This window comes from Mauremys mutica, chromosome 7, assembly GCF_020497125.1.
Source record: "Mauremys mutica isolate MM-2020 ecotype Southern chromosome 7, ASM2049712v1, whole genome shotgun sequence".
NCBI classification, from domain to species: domain Eukaryota; kingdom Metazoa; phylum Chordata; order Testudines; family Geoemydidae; genus Mauremys; species Mauremys mutica.
The window spans coordinates 38,664,883-38,682,306 of record NC_059078.1 but is presented as its reverse complement, the minus strand read 5'-3'; the positions used below and the strand labels follow the sequence as shown (position 1 = coordinate 38,682,306).

Genomic DNA, 17,424 nt, shown 5'->3' with positions numbered 1-17,424 from the left:
AGGTCAGAACCTTTAGATTTCAATTGTTGCAAAGTCCTTTTATTTCTTTTGTAATTTTCTTTAAGGATAAATACTAAACTAAAAACATACCCACTCCCTTTGGAGGAAATGTTGGCAAAATAATGGCTCAAAAGCACAGTGTACTCCTAAATCAGCAACCTCTTTAAGACTACTGTCTGCAGACTGTCACATGATAATCGTGAATGGCACTAACATGTCAGGCTTAACCTGAAACTGTTACTTCCAATTAATTAACGAAACAATGGCCTCTGTATACATTAACCCTTATAACACCAGCTGGACTGGTAATCGACAACTGAATGCTGGAGTTACTGCCCTGGCCTCTCTGTAAAGCAAACTACAGTGTTAGCAATATGGGTCTGATGTGCAGTTGGGAAGGAAGTCACTTCTGGCCCTCCTGAGCAACTAATCGACTCTCTACCTCTGCAGAGCACTTGCTGCCTCACGGCTTAAATTAAGTACAGCTGAAAATATGGGGTTGCCATCTGGTTTGAAAAAGCAAGGATCAGGGAATAAAATGAAAGGGTTTTTTGGTACTAACCTCACTTTAATCATTGCCAAAGAGCATGAAGACAGCCCAGCGTCCTCCCACAAGAAAGCCTTGGGCCTCACAAACTTGGCAGCAGTCTCCTGCACAAAAAAGCTGGGCAGGCAGAAGCCTTGTCAGAATAAGAGTCCTCCCAGGAAAGCTGTGGTGCAAGGTACATAGGTCTGCCCACATGTTAAAAATAAAACATTCCCTACACAGTTCTTGGGAAAGTTTAACACATTACTGGAGGATTCATTTACAATTAAGTTCTTCCATAATTATTAAATGCATCAACACAAATGTGCTTCATAGACAAAAGACAGGTATGTTTTTGTTATTAGGAGGAATTAGGTTTGTTTAAACTTATTTATATTTTTTTTTTTAAAAAGGAATACAAAGGGTAGGAAGTTCGTTAGTGAAGTTCACTGCAGGAATCCTCCTGGCTTCTGAAGAAACAAAACAGCAGACTTCGAGGCATTATTATTCAGGAAACTGGCTCTCGGGTTTCTAAAGGGTGGCCAGATAAGATATGCAAAAAAATCTCAGCTTTCCTCCCAAAGTTAATGTTCTTTGGAAAAGTCAAAAATAAGACTAGTAGTGCTAGAAGTAATAGATTAAATTGCCCTCTGTGCATGTTGATTTTCTCTCAATTTCTGAGTATCCAGTTTCAGATTAGGTACTAAAGAGGGCGGGGGGACATTCATTGCTGGAAATGCTTGAAAGTGGTTATCAGAATTGTAAAGATGGATCATGGACTCTTAGCAACAGCCAAAGCAACACTTTTCTTTCACCTTTCAGCACTAAGAAATAATACTATTTGTTGGAAGTCAGCACTTAGTAATTTGGAAGGAATGAGTTAAAGCCAGTTAGCATGTTTTTGTAGCAGATTACAGTATGAGAGGAAAATGAAAGGAGATTGTCCAGTCCAGCATTTTTAGTCTGGGGAGAAAAATTTACTTATTCAACAAGAAGTTAATGTAAGTTTTTATTCCAAATCCTACCCTTAAAGAGTCACTGTCTATAGCAACCGTGTCCATAACATTCTAATTCTCAAGAGTGCAACCTTCTAGTAAATGGTACATCTGTCAAACAGCAGGAAACATCTGGGAAAACGGTTAAATGAAAATAAGAGAAACAAATATGCAAAACCTTTGTGTTTTCATATGCTTATAATATACATCTAGAGTATGTTTTTGAATGTGTACTGGTTCTTTCCTTGCCTCTTGGTTAGCTATCAGGCTCTGGTATATATTGGTGGCTCTAAAATTCATCACAATGTAGATATGGGATAACTTCTCCAATGCTAGGAGCCAGAAGACCTTGAGTTCTATTCCCAACCTTACCACAGACTTCCCTGGGACCATAAGCAAGTCAATTATTTTTTGTATTTGTGTTTGCTCATCTGTACCAAGAGAATACTACTTCCCTACTTCACCAGGCGGTTGTGGGACAAAGCACTAATGTCTGGACAATGTTTTGTGCTCTTCCCATGGGAGGCACTCCAGGGGAGGAAAGTACCACCAAATAAAAAGCAACCTATGGAGTTGGGTAACAAACCCATTCTGCTTACAAGTGAACAGACTCAAACTGACTAATCATTGCCTATACTATCAGGGAGTAAAGGTTTGTGGTACACAGACAAGGTTTGAAAGGATCGAGTCTCTGGCTCAATCAGGATTTTGAATCATGACATAAGGTGGACCAAATTGTGGTCCCGATTCAGGAAAGCATCCTGCTCAGGAAGCACTTAAGCCAATGCTTGAGTGATTTCCTAAATACAGGTGGACTAAGCATGTTCTTAAATGCTTTCCTGGGCTTCTGTGAGGTTCCAATAGTGACTTGATTACTGATCAAACACGCTATACCACATGCTGGGCCTTTTGCTACTAAGAGTCACAATACCACAGTTAAGGTGGACTTGTTATTTATTCATTAAATGTTAATCTGCATTTCTTGGCAGCAGTTTGGGATGAAGAGTTTTGGAAAGAGATTGAAAGGGCATTAGAAGTCATGAAAAATAAAGCTGGTTTATGGGTTTTACATGCATTCGGCAGAAGTGAAGTGAGGGGAAGCAGGTTAGGTTTCCCATTGCCCTGTTCCTCACATGTAGTCTTTTCAACAAAATGGTGCCTCTTTAAAAGGTTGAACCAGTTCTAATCAGTAAGACCTGTGCTGGAAAAGTTCCATTGAGAGCCCGGACAATTTTAGATCTGAGAGGATCCCTTTGAAAATGCTGAGTTGGGTTCTAAGACACTTCAAAAAGCAGCCTCACAGTCGGAAGGAAATTCTGGTGACTCTGGATTGCTTTTTTACATTCTGGTTAATCACCCTAAAATAACAATCTAAAAATATTTTTAAACACCAAACAAAACCCCAGAGTTCAAGGTTAGGGCTCCCCATGCCTCCCTCTTCCCATTTTAATGCTTTTTAGCTCTTTCCCAAAGGCCCCTTGGAGCTACAATGTCATCTGCATCAAAAAGACAATGGACATGCTTCTCTGTGGAGCCCCTCAATGCTTCTTTTCTGCAGGGAATAGGAATAGCTAGAGAGCAAGGTGAGGCACTTCCTTCTTTCAGGTGATCCAGCACTGCCCTGCCATGTAGAATTCAGGATCTCTCTTGAATTCCTTGTTTTGAGCTACTGCCAAGTAACCTGACTGGGCAAATAAGGACATCTTCAGTCCAGTTTGCTTTGAGAACAGTTGAAAAGGGAGGCAAATATGGAAACCACTGTAATTTCCCACTGAGGGCTCTACAAAGTAGAGAAAATGCATAGAATTACCATAGTAAGAAACCTACAGTGTCCAATGGGATCTTGCAAACTGCAATGCAGGAATCCAAGATAGCTGTATGAAGAATGTATGACACAATTCTTCAATTCTTCTCCTGCACTCTGAAGTTTCTTGCTTTGGTCTCAAACTTAACATTTTAGAAGGTATTTTTATGTGCAGAATATTAGTGGGAAGACCTGAGCTTGGTCTTATTATGATAAGCCAATTCTTATGTAAGAGATTAATCTTCAAAATTGTGCTAAACAGCTGCAATTTGCTGCAACAGAACTATGACACTTTCATATGCAAGTTCATTTTCACAACAATCCTAATGCTGCACATCTGAATGAATTGTGACTAAGAGAGGCAAACCATTTAATATTTATACGTATTTATCATGGTCAAGTCCCAAAATAAAAATATTAAATTTTAAACTGGAGTAATCTACAGGCAGAGAGAAAACAACAGTCTCTCTCCAATATATTTTAAAATGGTAAGACTCATGTACAACTTTACCAATAAAACAAAATCTAGATGACACTTCCAAAGACACCAATATAATCAATTAACACTTTCATTTTACAACTAAATATACTGATCTGTCCCTATTGTTTGGCAAGATGGAAAACATTTTTACAGTCACTACACTGCAATGATTTTACCCACTGTAGAAAAGAGCTATGCACATGAGAGTTCCTAATAAAAGGCAGAGAAGTAAAAAACTTATCAGTGTCACTTTTTTCAACCTCCTTGCTCTTCCTGCCCTGGGCATTTGCTCATTTGATTTGTTAGCTGGCAAAAAACAAACAAACAAACAAAAAAAACAACAAAAAAAGCCATGAAAAGAAATTGCTATTAGACTTCCCAGCTCTCTGCAAGGACTCTTAAGGCAGAAATGATGCCTGCTGGGAAAAGGCTGATGTCAGCTCTTAAGAGCTCCCTGCAAGGATAAGGAGGCCTTTGTTTTCAGCTGAACTGTGAAAATGAGAAAATGCCTCCAGCCTGACAAACAAGAAACCCACACAACACAGGTCAGGCCTGAGACCTTTACTTAAAGGTACAACACCTCATTAGTGTTATACTTGCATCACATCAGCCAGATACATTTAAAATTAAGCAGGAGGAACCATAACAATAAACCAATTTCCCCTTAAAATACAATATAAAGAAGGTTATATTTCCCCTGCTACTCCATGGAAAGGTATGGCACTTGCAGGTCCTACACAAATCAATTTCCTAATTACTCTCTATCAAATCACAGGAATTTAGTGTAAGAAAACAGTGGCACTTTCCACTTTTAGGTTTAAAATGATGCAGCTCTTTAAATTTTATTAGAAAATGAAGCACCTTTCAATCCAGCAAGGATTGTAATACCCATAATATGTTAGAGAATGCTTTTAGGAGTAACATAATAGAGAGAGGTTTAAAGAGTAGAAAGTGTGAAAAATAAACAAAAAGATTCCAAGCTTGTCATATGTCATAGAAAAAGCTGCATGATACTGGTGGAAGGGAATCATTTTTTCCCTTTCACCCCTACTAGTTAATTTTAGCCAAACAAGCATAACAAAAAGTTTGGAGCTGTCTCATACGGAGAAATGAATAGGTATGATTTCTTCCAGATCATAAAGCAAGTGGCAGATAATGGTCCTAATACATCCCAATATATTGCAAAGCTGAAAAGAAGGACAGACATTTCATTCTGGAATATCATGTACTGAATTTTAAATACTCAGCTGGAAGGTCCCAGCCATGTTTCACTTCCCATGCAGCAGAAAATCAGTTCCTCTGAAAACTACAACCTCTGTTAAATTAAATCTTTGTTGGGGGGAAAGGGATTCCATTACAAATTTTACAGAACACAGTAGAGTTGCCAGGCCACTTTGACTCATTCCCGCTATCCCAGATGCTGAAATAAATATACCTGTACATACCATTCAATACTCAAAAACCTACCTACGGGTATTATTTAGTGCAAATGGGGAGTTACACCTGAGTAGGGAGAACATATCTCCAGAGTCCAGACCCATTCCAAAACAAACTGCTACCATCCTTGAGTTTCTGTCAAACTACTTCTGCAGTCCCTGAGCATTCAGATGGATACATTCCATCTGATGTCCAGTGTTGGGGGATGCACCAGCACTCCTACTTAGGGCTAAACTCAAATTACTAACAGAAGTTCTACCCTTCATAACATATATGGTACTGCTGCAGGTCTAATCTGGTTCAGTCACATTCACTGCCACGGTATGCTCCCATGGCAAGGATGAATATATGCCTACTTCATGATTTCAGCAAAGTGACACAGAAAAACACAAGATTGGACAGGGTTTACAAAAATGGACTGCCCATCTAAAGTACTTTAGAAATACACTGTGGTTGAAATGTCTGCAGTTGATGCAGGGGGGTGTAATCTGCACCCCGCTGAACCATCTGTGGCAGCTGTGCCCAATGGGATTCTTCCTTGTGGTGGGTGGCAGTCATCCTCATGGGGTTCTGCCATAGGAGGGTGGCTTTATATTTACAGCATGCGCTCTACATACAGGATACCTTGGGGATGTGCTGAATTAATGAACCAGGTGCCCTGGCCAGGCCTTTTCCCGGGACAGAGCTGCACACACCAAGGCGCCTGCAGCCCAGGTTCCACTGGCAGAAGACTGGGAGTACATCAGACCAATTGACTGTGGTTTAAATAGGGGTTTAACACCAATTAGGCTCAGTGGAACAGTCTTCTATTTTGTGGCACAGAAAATATATATCACTTTCCCTAATTCCAAAACCTACATCTTTTTCTTTTAAATTAGTTCCAATAGGCCTGAGCAAAACTGAAATTTTATAATCCTCTTCTCTATCTTCTTTTCTATGTTTAATACAATTAATCTTGCCATCTAGTCTTCAAAAGGACAGAGTTTCCATACAACATGATATTGGCAGCAACAGCAGCTGAACATGAATTATTTGTTTTTCTAAATGAAATGCTGCCAAATTATCTTTTCCAGACCCTCCAAGCCAGTAAACTATTACTGCCAATAATGCTCAGTACAACACTTCTTTTCCCAATATACTATGATGTCTTTAGTGATAAAGTAACAAAAACAAGCTTTTACTGCAGATGCTTAATTTTTTTTAAATCAAAACTTTGTCTAAGCCTTTTACAAAGTATTATATAATGCATTTATATTGCTAACTCAAGATCAAACATAACCAGAGACAAAGAAAGAGGGAAAATCTGGAAATCATTAGCGAAATGTAACTTTTTTGTTCATAGTGCAAAATTCAGGGAGTGTTTGTTAAATTTTTTTTATTATAGACATCTGAAATGTCTAAGTTTTGTGACATTTGGTTCAAAAAATTGAATATTATCTGCTAGAAATCTTTTAGATTGAAAGAGGGTACAATGTGTGCTCTGATAGATTTTTTTCCTCTCTGAGGCCTGGTCTACACTACGCGTTTAAACCGGTTTTAGGAGCGTTAAACCGATTTAACGCCACACCCATCCACACTAAGAGGCCTTTTATATCGATATAAAGAGCTCTTTAAACCGGTTTCTGTACTCCTCCCTAACGAGAGGAGTAGCGCTAATATCGGTATTACCATATCGGATTAGGGTTAGTGTGGCTGCAAATCGACGGTATTGGCCTCCGGGCGGTATCCCACAGTGCACCACTGACCGCTCTGGACAGCAATCTGAACTCGGATGCAGTGGCCAGGTAGACAGGAAAAGCCCTGCGAACTTTTGAATATCATTTCCTGTTTGCCCAGCGTGGAGCTCCGATCAGCACAGGCAGTCCAAAATCTAAATCCAAAAAGAGCTCCAGCATGGACTGTACGGATGTGATCGCTGTATGGGCAGGCAAATCTGTTCTATCAGAGCTCCGTTACAGAAGACGAAATTCCAAAGCATTTTTAAAAAATCTCCAGAGGCCACAGCAGGGACTCAGCATGCTGCTGCGTGACAAGCGTAACGGAAAGCCAAAGAATCAAATGGACGCTCATGGAGGGAGGGAGGGAGGGAGGACTGAGGACTCAAGCTATCCCACAGTTCCTGCAGTCTCCGAAAAGCATTTGCATTCTTGGCTGAGCTCCCAGTGCCTGTAGTGTCAAACACATTGTCCGCGGTGGTTCAGGGCATAGCTCGTCAATTTACCCCCCTCACCCACCTCCAGAAGTAAAAGGGAAAAAAATCCTCTCTTGACTCTTTTAAATGTCACCCTATGTTTACTGAATGCTGCTGATAGACGCGATGCTGCAGCAGTCAATGGCAGCATCCTCGCCCCCCCTCATGGGTGGCTGATGGTACAATATGGCTGATATCCATCATCATCATCATCAGCCTTGTGGCAGATGGTGCAGTACAAAAGGACTGGTATCCGTCCTCATCATCACCCTGTGAGTGCTCCTGGCTGGCCTCCGGTGAGGTCGGCTGGGGGCGCCTGGGTAAAAAACTCCTGATCATTCCCAGTAGATGGTACAGAATGGCTGGTAACCATCTTCATCATAGCAACAGGGGGCTGAGCTCCATCAGCCCCCGCCCTTCATGTGTAAAGAAAAGATTCTGTTCTGCCTGGACTATCATAGCAGCGGGATGCTGGGCTCCTCTCCCCCACACTGCTTAATGTCCTGTCTGGACTATCATAGCAGCTGGAGGCTGCCTTCCCCTCATTTTATCTCACTAACAAGTCACTGTTTCTTATTCCTGCATTCTTTATTACTTCATCACACAAATGGGGGACACTGCAACGGTAGCCCAGGAAGGCTGAGGGAGGAGGGAATCAACAGGTGGGGTTGTTGCAGGGGCATCCCCTGTGAATGGCATACAGCTCATCATTTCTGCGGGATCTGACACGGAGCGGCTGTGCTCTCTGGTTCTCTGATACACTGGTTCTCTAGTACACTTGCCCCATATTCTAGGCAGGACTGATTCTATTTTTAGATACCATAAATGAGGAATTGACTCAGGGAGTCATTCCCATTTTTGTCTTTTGCGCCCCCGGCTGATCTCAGCCAGGGGCACCTATGAGAGCAGCAGATGGTACAGCACAAAAGGACTGGTAACTGTCATCTCATTGCCAAATTAAAAATGGCATGGAAGATGGTACAGAACGGCTGATAACCATCTCTGCTATCATGCAAAAGCAAATGAATGCTGCTGTGTAGCGCTGTTGAATCGCCTCTGTCAGCGGCATCTAGTACACATACGGTGACAATGACAAGAGGCAAAACAGGCTCCATGCTATGGCGTCTGCCAGGGCAATCCAGGGAAAAAGGGCGCGAAATGATTGTCTGCCGTTGCTTTCCCGGAGGAAGGAGTGACTGACGACATTTACCCAGAACCACCCGCGACAATGATTTTTGCCCCATCAGGCACTGGGATCTCAACCCAGAATTCCAAGGGGCGGGGGAGACTGCGGGAACTATGGGATAGCTACGGAATAGCTACCCACAGTGCAACGCTCCAGAAATCGATGCTAGCCTCGGACCGTGGACGCACACCACCGATTTAATGTGCTTAGTGTGGCCGCGTGCACTCGATTTTATACAATCTGTTTTACTAAACCGGTTTATGTAAAATTGGAATAATCCCATAGTGTAGACGTACCCTGAACTAGAGGGTCTTGTTAAAATATATTATTTGATTCACGCCATGGGACTACAGGGCAGACCTTATTATTATAGTACCTTATTATTGTAGGGGGAGATATATCTTTCCTACACTAAGCCACTGAAAGAATCAGGCTGCTGGACAGAAGTGCTATGCAGAAAAACAAGACTAAGTACAGTCGCCTTTAAGATCCATCTAAGCCATGGGACTGCATGAAGGAAGTAACTTTACCTTCTGGTTTCCAGCGCTTTAGCTTTGAAGCCAATTTAGGCTGCACGTGAATGTGTCAGTTCAAACTCCACCTTTTTTTATGGCCTGCACTGTATAAAGTGGCACAATATACATAACTGCTAGTTATGTTTTATTATATTTCCACCATGTCAGTTTTGAAAATTACACATTTTCCATTAAACAACATCATAAGTCAGGTTTCAGCGTGGTAGCTATGTTAGTCTGTATCAGCTAAAAGAACGAGGAGTACTTGTGGCACCTTAGAGACTAACAAATTTATTTGAGCATAAGTGGGTTTTAGCCCACAAAAACTTATGCTCAAATAAATTTGTTAGTCTCTAAGGTGCCACAAGTACTCCTCATTCTTTTATCATAATTCAAAAATGTCTTAAAAATTCTCCATATATGTTTTGTATTGCCACAGAAACAAAGTATTTGTTTTTTTCCAAGGCTAGCACTCTCATTTGTAAGGAAGGGCTGTAAATAGTTAAGTTTAAAAAAAAAAAAAAAAAGAGAGAGAAAAAGCCATGCTGCAAATGAGATGTCTTTCTCCGCTTGTGTGCATTCACTGTTTTGCATTACTTCGGTGCTGGATTCCTGATTTGTAACAAATTCCAAGACTGCAGACTGCAGGCCCAGCCTCTGACTAACACTATGGTGATTTATTTGAGGATAAATACCTCTGTCCCGGTCTTGTGACTGAACACAACAGTCCAAAGCAGAGTGGAATGTGAGGAATGCAGAGGGCCATTTCAGCTGAGACAGCAGGGAACAGTATGCAGTTATCAAGCTACCTCTGACTGCTGAAGTACTCTGATCACTTCCTCCAATCAAGAATGAAAGGAATTCTCATGCCAACCAGAACAGCATTCCCAAGAACAACAAGAACACAGCAGGAATGGCACCTGGCCCTCCCTCCCTCCCTCCCCCACACCCCTTCTCCATATATTACCTGTATGGAAAGTTTCACCTCCTAATGAAATGCACTCTCAGGGTCTGAATATGATCACATAAATAACTTCTAACAACAACTGCAGCCTGTCCAGTTGTCAGGGTGGAATCTACTGAGCAGCTGGGCTCAGAGTCTCCTGGCCTTAGAAAAATGTGAAGCACTTTTACCTTTTTTTCTCTCCAGGGTACAAAGATTAAGGATATGGGATGTGAAGGGAACAGGTTAAAAAGAACAGGGTATTATTAAAAAGAGCTATATCTTGATATAAATATTATGATGTACACAGTCAACATAATTCCTACTACCTGAGGCTATAAAACAGTTTTAAAGTGCCACATAATCCTCTTGATGATCATACAGACCTTCTTCCCTTGATGTAAAGAACAAAGGAAGAGTCTGGCCCTAAATTCAAGGTATACTATAATTTTCAACATGCAAAATATTTTTTTAAAAAACGTAATTAAAGGGACAGCAGCAGCATTCGCTTCTATTTGGCTAGGAAATAAAGGCATTGAAAGAGAGAAACTTACAGGTGTGGGTTGAACATTCGACTCATTTTAGAGACATGTTCATTTTCACAGTCTAGCTCATCATCCCCTTGGTCCATGCTGAACTTTCTTTTGGGGCTGATGGGAGGAGGGCCTGTTCGGTGGTTGGTTAGAGCAGAGGATACTGGAAGAGACTGCATTCTGGGCTCACCTCTTAGAGCTGCTTCACCTACAGGAAGAACACAAGGTAAAATGAACACAGGGAAAAAAGCATCCCCTTTTAAAACAACTCTTAAGGGGAAGTTTTTGACACAGTAATGGGGCACATGCCACACAGCATATTCAGGACACACTGAAAGAGTGGTTAGAGTATTAGGCATCACTCAGAAGACATGTCTTTCAAGCAAGAAACTGTTTAGGATCCAGTTTAAAAATAAAAATGTTGGAATAAAGTAACAGTTGAAAAAATGCACTACAGAAAGGATACTTTACTCACCTTGGGTGAGCCGAAAGGCTGAGCCAATGCAGTCTTAAAAAGTACTTTTATTCAGAAGCATTTCTTTTAATAGGATAGGCCAACTCAACACTGAACTTACATTACCTTACGCTGCAAAGCATGACTGACTTTCTTTTGTGTGTGCGATGTAGGCTTTGTTCCTTCCCTATGCCAGCGTCTTTAAATTCTGGGACTACAGTTCACATTTGTGCCAAATACTCATTATATAAATTATTTATTGAATAAACTTTAAATTTAATATTATATAAAATGTTGCCTGAATCAAGCCTCTCAAATATATTAATCTAATTACTCTCGGTGAATATTAAGGGAAAAATTCTGCTCTTGCTGACACTGGTGTATTTTTGGCCCTTTAATGTCATTTTGGTGCAATGAAGAAAAGAACATGCCTGTATGGCACATGGCTCATAAAACTTCAATCCTAAACAAGTTAATTTTCAACTAGATTAACTAGCAGTAAACCCAGGGGATACACCTCATCACAGCATCTGAGATTTAGCTGGAAATCTCATTTGCAGTATACAGGTGTTGTATATACAAATTTAAGAAATGATACATTTATATAGCATATCCATTTGCTGTAATTAAGCATGCCTTACAAATTGGGCTGCAAACGTCTTCCCTTTACAATTAAATGCCAGTGTTCACCAATGTTTACAGCCTCCATTGATATATCCATCTCTACTGCAATAGGTCAGATTTAAACCTCATATGGACTTTTAGATTAAGAAAATCACTTTTGGGGGCTTTCAGGGGAATTGAGGGTAATCTGGACTATCAACTTTACCCACCCTGGTAATGCTCCTAAAACAAACACTTTTGTTAAAGTTTAAAATTGGTGTTTTTCCTTCAGTGTCTGAAGCATTTTAGTTTCCACATGGTCACAATTTTGGCAAATAAAATTAGGATAAACTCAAATCCATCTATAGCAATGCGGTACCTAAGAAAGAAATCTTTGTCTGCCACTACACATTTTGATATCACCACTGTTGAACAGATGATTTATAGAAAGTAGCCCTAATTCACATGGGTGACAAGTACTATTTTGTTGGAAAAAGAACGAGTGAGAAGAAAACCTCCTGAAAGTTTACCAGTAAAAATAAACATTTTGCCAATTGAGTCAGTAAGATATAAACTAGCAAATATACCGTGACCTATATTACACCACAAGTCATGATTTCTATTAAAGACCCTGGCATTGAAGCTAGATGGGAATTTTCCATCTTGAAACTAATAGTAGAAAGTATGTTCTACAGCAGACATTCTGAAACTGGACATGCAGACCACGTGCTGTATTAAAACTGCCAGTTGTTAGTTGCAAATCCCTTACCCCAGCAGAAAAAGCCTTTACAGAAAGGAGGTTTTGCCATTATGAACTTAACCTGATCAATAAATTCTATACTACATTTTTCAATCTTTAATGTTACCAGTAAGGAGCTCCACATATATTATGGTCACATTCTGACACAAGCCTGTGGCTACATCAATAGCACTAAATCATATCATAATCAGCTACTCCCTACCTAGCTTATCTCCCTCATTTCTACCTTTGAAGTGTAAGTTGACACCCACTTCAAAAGATGAAATCTTGATCATTAGAAGAGTCTGATACTTCCCTTCCCCCTCCACCGTGTCCAAGGTCACTTTTGAAGTCTCAGAGTGGATGTGAAAGGCAAAAATCTACCAGTACCGTCCATTCGCCAAACTAGAAACTGTTTTGGTTTTCAGGGAGTTTGACACAGCATCACAGCAAAGAGACACTAAGTAACATTTCCTAAATTGGCTGTATCTTTTGTTATTTTGCCAAATATCAGGATTCCCCCCCCCCCAATAGTGTCTGTGGTGGCAACAGCACTTGTTTGAATTACTAACTCGATTAATAAAACACATTCAATTAGAAAGTTCATGATAGCGAAATGCTATCATCTTCTGCATTTGGTGTAATAAAAGCCTTTCTAAAGGAACGTAGTAAAGCATAAAGGGTCTTCACTAGCTCTTAATAAAACCCACCAAGCTCTACAAAGATTCTGGTGGTCAATTTCTCTCAGCCTCTTAGATGTACTTAGCAAAAAATATTGGGATCATTATTCTAAGAGCAACTAAAGTCACCAGCTAGTTCTGAGTGTTCTAGTGATTTCATCCATGGCGTGACAATGCCACTTAGCAAAACTAAATCAGATGAATGCAACAACCACTACAACTTCATGAAGACATTGTTACTGAGGCCCTGGGTATCAGAAGGTGTTGAAGACTTTCTTACTGAATTGGATGGCTATCAGCATCTTTGCTGGAGGTGCTCAGTACTTCACAGGACTGGAACCCTATAGGGAGATAGGGCTGGCAGAAAGAACCTAAAAGAAAAGGCGGGGGGGGGGGAGGGGATAGATTGCGTGGGGGGGGGAGGTCCATGATGAACACTAATGGTCTCACCATCAATTGCAAGGATAAACTGTTTTATAAACATAACCCCTCCTGCATGCATTATGCTGTATTTATTCCACACTGCAAACTCAGCCTCTCATGTGGCCTCCAAGACTCATTAGGCCTATAACTGGTTTACATTAAAAAAATTGAAATAAAAAAAGATTTGTTTTCAAGTTTTTCCTCTTTACAGCACTTTAATTTAAATCAGGGAGAGAGAAACCACAACTCAGTCTACCAAACAAAATGCTGTTTTACTGACTGGATTTGTCTGTCTCTGTCTGACCACACTCTATGGTAACCAGACTGACATCATCCTACTGGCAAGACAACACTCTGATAAAACTGTATTTCATAAAATTCCACAAGCCTATATCCAATCTTCAAAATCCATTACTGCACAGGCCTGCGTCTGGGCTGCAACTGAAGCACCGATAGCCAACGCATGTTCATTATTCTTCTCATAATACTTCTCTTTGTTTCAACCAGCAGCTGGGTAAGGCACTGCATATCTGCCTCTTTCAAATAGTTCTGCTTATGACTATTCATCCCAGTGAACATTTTTTTGTTTTATTTTTTTTTTAATTAGAGCTGTTAGGCAACATGATAGCGTACAGACAAGCTAAACAGAGAGAATGATGTGACGTACCATCCACTTGTAATTGCAGTAACATACAGCTCCGTTAACAGGACTCCATGCACTCAGCAAGAATGCTCCCTCCTTTACCAACTTACATGTTTAAATCTGAGGTTTCTTTAGTATAATGGACCTAACCTAAGCTATATGTTTAGAAAAGCAGCATTCTAGATCCATTCACACTGGTCAGCCCTACAATACCTTGCTACTGTCCCGTAAGTACTGGATCATTTATAAATGTTTGTGTTTTCTCCTCGAGTTCAGTCAGCACTGTCTCCCTGCTGAAATGTTACATACAATACAAGCTTCATAAAGACATAAATCATGTTTTTACAAATGCTGATTTGACAGCAAGATACCAGAGAAATCCCAAAATGCATCAGATAAAATCTTCTGAGAAGTCCATGACTCACCAAGACTAGAAATAAAAAAATTAATACACACACATTTGTCAGCTTGCTTCCTTCCTCCCCACCCCAGAATCTCAGTGTAGGCTGCAGCATGCCTATTCAAACATGGCTACCATATCCTCTTCCCCCTCCCAATTTCCTCCTTCCAGCTGGCTGCTATTAAGTCCATAAAATCTGAGCATTAATTACACTCCAGAAATGAAAGTCTTCATCTTTCCAACCAAAGATTTACAAGATACACTTCTCGACACAAAACAGACTAAATTAAATTCTGAAACTGAGGAACATGCAGATGAGAGCGCAGTGAAATTTAACCACCACTTTCTGTGTTCTCTACTCCATTCTCCTACCACCTCAAACATACAGGGAGAAATAAAGTGCAGGGAGGAGTGATCATAAATGGGAGTAAAATTACAATCCATGTGTTTATAGAACAAGAACTGGGTCATTCATAACTACTCAGTATGGAGTAGGGGACCTATAGCAAGGTGCTGAAATCTAAGAATTACAACTAAGTGAACAAACAATGCTAAACAAGGATACTGGATCACAAAATGTATCTTGTTCATCAATCTTGTCAAGTGATTATAAATAAAAATATTTCATAGCATGCTAAATATTGTAAAAAAGTGAAATCTTAGTAATATGAAATCTAGCAGGTATTAAATCTTCACTAAGATCTGAGATTTTGTGTGAGATTTCTAAGGTACACAGTTTAGCACAGTTTTACTTTAACGGTTATTTGACCAAAGGGAGCACATGCATCCATTTAGATTGTTCAATAGTAAATCTTGATTGAATGATAAAAAGTCTATAAATAAATATTCAAGCTATCAGAAGTTATGTTATTTATACAAGCACTGTATACTTTTAACAAAAAATGTGCAGATTGAAAAGAAGTTGATGGACTGGAGAATAAGTTTTTTAAGACAATTTGAATACAAGTACATTCCTAATGAAACAGTGAGAAAAAAAAATCAGTGAATAGATACAGTCTAATTCTAACGTATGCTACGAAGGTAGCCCCTGGAAATGGTTTTAAAATGATTTTATTGTGTAGCTGAGAGTGCCTCCACCTCCTCTCTTGTAATAGACCACTCTCCTCAAATAGGAATCAGTTCAGGGAAGTTCTATGACCTGTATTATGCAGTAGGTTGATTAACTAGATTGATTAACTAGATCGATCACAGTGGTCCCTTCTGGCTTTATAGTCCATAAATCATTCACTTATTTGGCATTGGACCCGATCAGCTTCCTCACAAGATGACACCAGGCTAGCAAGAACCCAAGCTTCAACATATAAATTACAGCAGAAAAATATTGCTGGGAAACATTTGCCGACATCCAAACCATCCCTGAGAACTTCTGGCTAGCAGTGTAAAGAGAGGTCTGCCAGAAAACACGTGTCCAGAAGCTGAAACATGACCATTATGTTGCCTGTTGTATTCTGGCTCCTCCATCTGACAAGGAAAGGGTTTTCTGCAGGTCTGCCCTTGACGATGCTACACTTAGGGCCTGCCACAGGAGGAAGGGGAACATACCATAATTTAGTGCCCCATGAGCTGTTGCCCCTGCACACAGTCCCAGTCACCCCCTCATAGGCTATCCCTACCCTTCATGGGGATAGATTGTATGGAGGATGGGAGGTAGTGAAAGGGGCTGCTTTGGGTCAGAATCTGGCTGCAATGATATTTTCCTCCTGCAGACGGTGGGTGTTCTCACTGGAGGAGTCATCTAGGCAGCAGCCTGCATTTGACCCACATACCGTAAATCTGGTTCAGTAGCACTTGCTGAGACTGACTCCAGTGTAAGAGGCATTGAGTGTGCTATATTCCATAGAAAGCACTTCATTACTATAGCTTAAAGGGTGCATGGTTAAGTGCTCAAAGGCCAGGAAATGTCAACGTTAAGGTTGCTTGCATAAGCCAAGCTTGTACATACACCCTGGGCATATCCATCACTTTGAAGTGATTATGTGATCTCCTACTATTTCTCTATATATTTCACTACTATAGAAACAGGTATGTATAATTTTAGTAGTCTGAAGTACTCTGTAATATGCAGGAGCAGAGAAAGATACATGGTTTGCTGAGCACTTAAACTCCAGTTAAGAACTTATTAGAGAGACATGGTAGGTGAGGTAATAGCTTTTATTGGGCCAACTTCTGTTAGGGAGAGAGACAAGCTTTCAACTTTTAAGAGAGAGAGGAGTCCTGCAGGCCAGGCACGTTCCTGTGCTGTGGCACTCCTATGGTGTGCAGGAGCAGGGCTCCATCCTGTGTACCTTTGGTGATCAGCCAGAGAAGCGTTGGGCAGGTGGGCGGGGGGAAATGAAGCTACAGAGCAGGTGGGCTGGAGCTGAACCGCATGCTTCCCCTCCGTGGAGCTCCTAAACACCATATGCTAATCTTTAAGGATGCCTATTTCTGTCAAATTTCACTTTTCATACCTCAGCAGTTTTGGCTGTAGGGCAGTTGTAGGCCCCTGTTCAGCACAGCACTTCAGCAGATGTCTAATTTTAAGCATGTGACTAGACCAGTGAAGTCAAAGCTAGCCATGTAAAACAGGGCCTTTCTCCATTCTCTCACACTTAGTAACTCCTGCTTCCAAGGTGCTGAGCTACAGTACATGAATCCAGACAGCCTGCAGCTACACACAAGTGTCCACATTAGCTTGCTTGCAAGACCTAATTACAACCAACGCTATTTAATATATTTCCCAAGTCGCAGAAAGCAAGCAGGTTCCAAAAGAAACGGAAACAATATCCCAAGCAACTGTTGCTGTTTCCTGTAATGAAGAGCAGGCTCCTTCTCCTTGCAATGTAAATGGACTGAGATGCTTCTTTTTCA

At 40.6% G+C, this 17,424-nt stretch overlaps 1 protein-coding gene across 3 annotated transcripts in view; it reads right to left on the bottom strand.

Annotated features, from left to right (window-relative positions):
* VGLL4 (vestigial like family member 4) overlaps positions 1-17,424 on the bottom strand; it is a 165,357-nt gene that overhangs the window by 36,822 nt on the left and 111,111 nt on the right. For 2 of the 3 annotated variants that reach the window (XM_045024836.1, XM_045024835.1), the window contains one exon: positions 10,633-10,819. In XM_045024836.1, coding sequence (XP_044880771.1) covers positions 10,633-10,819 — 187 coding nt within the window. Of the gene's footprint in view, positions 1-562; positions 618-10,632; positions 10,820-17,424 lie in introns of those variants that run through there. The other variant, XM_045024837.1, reaches the window with a different exon arrangement.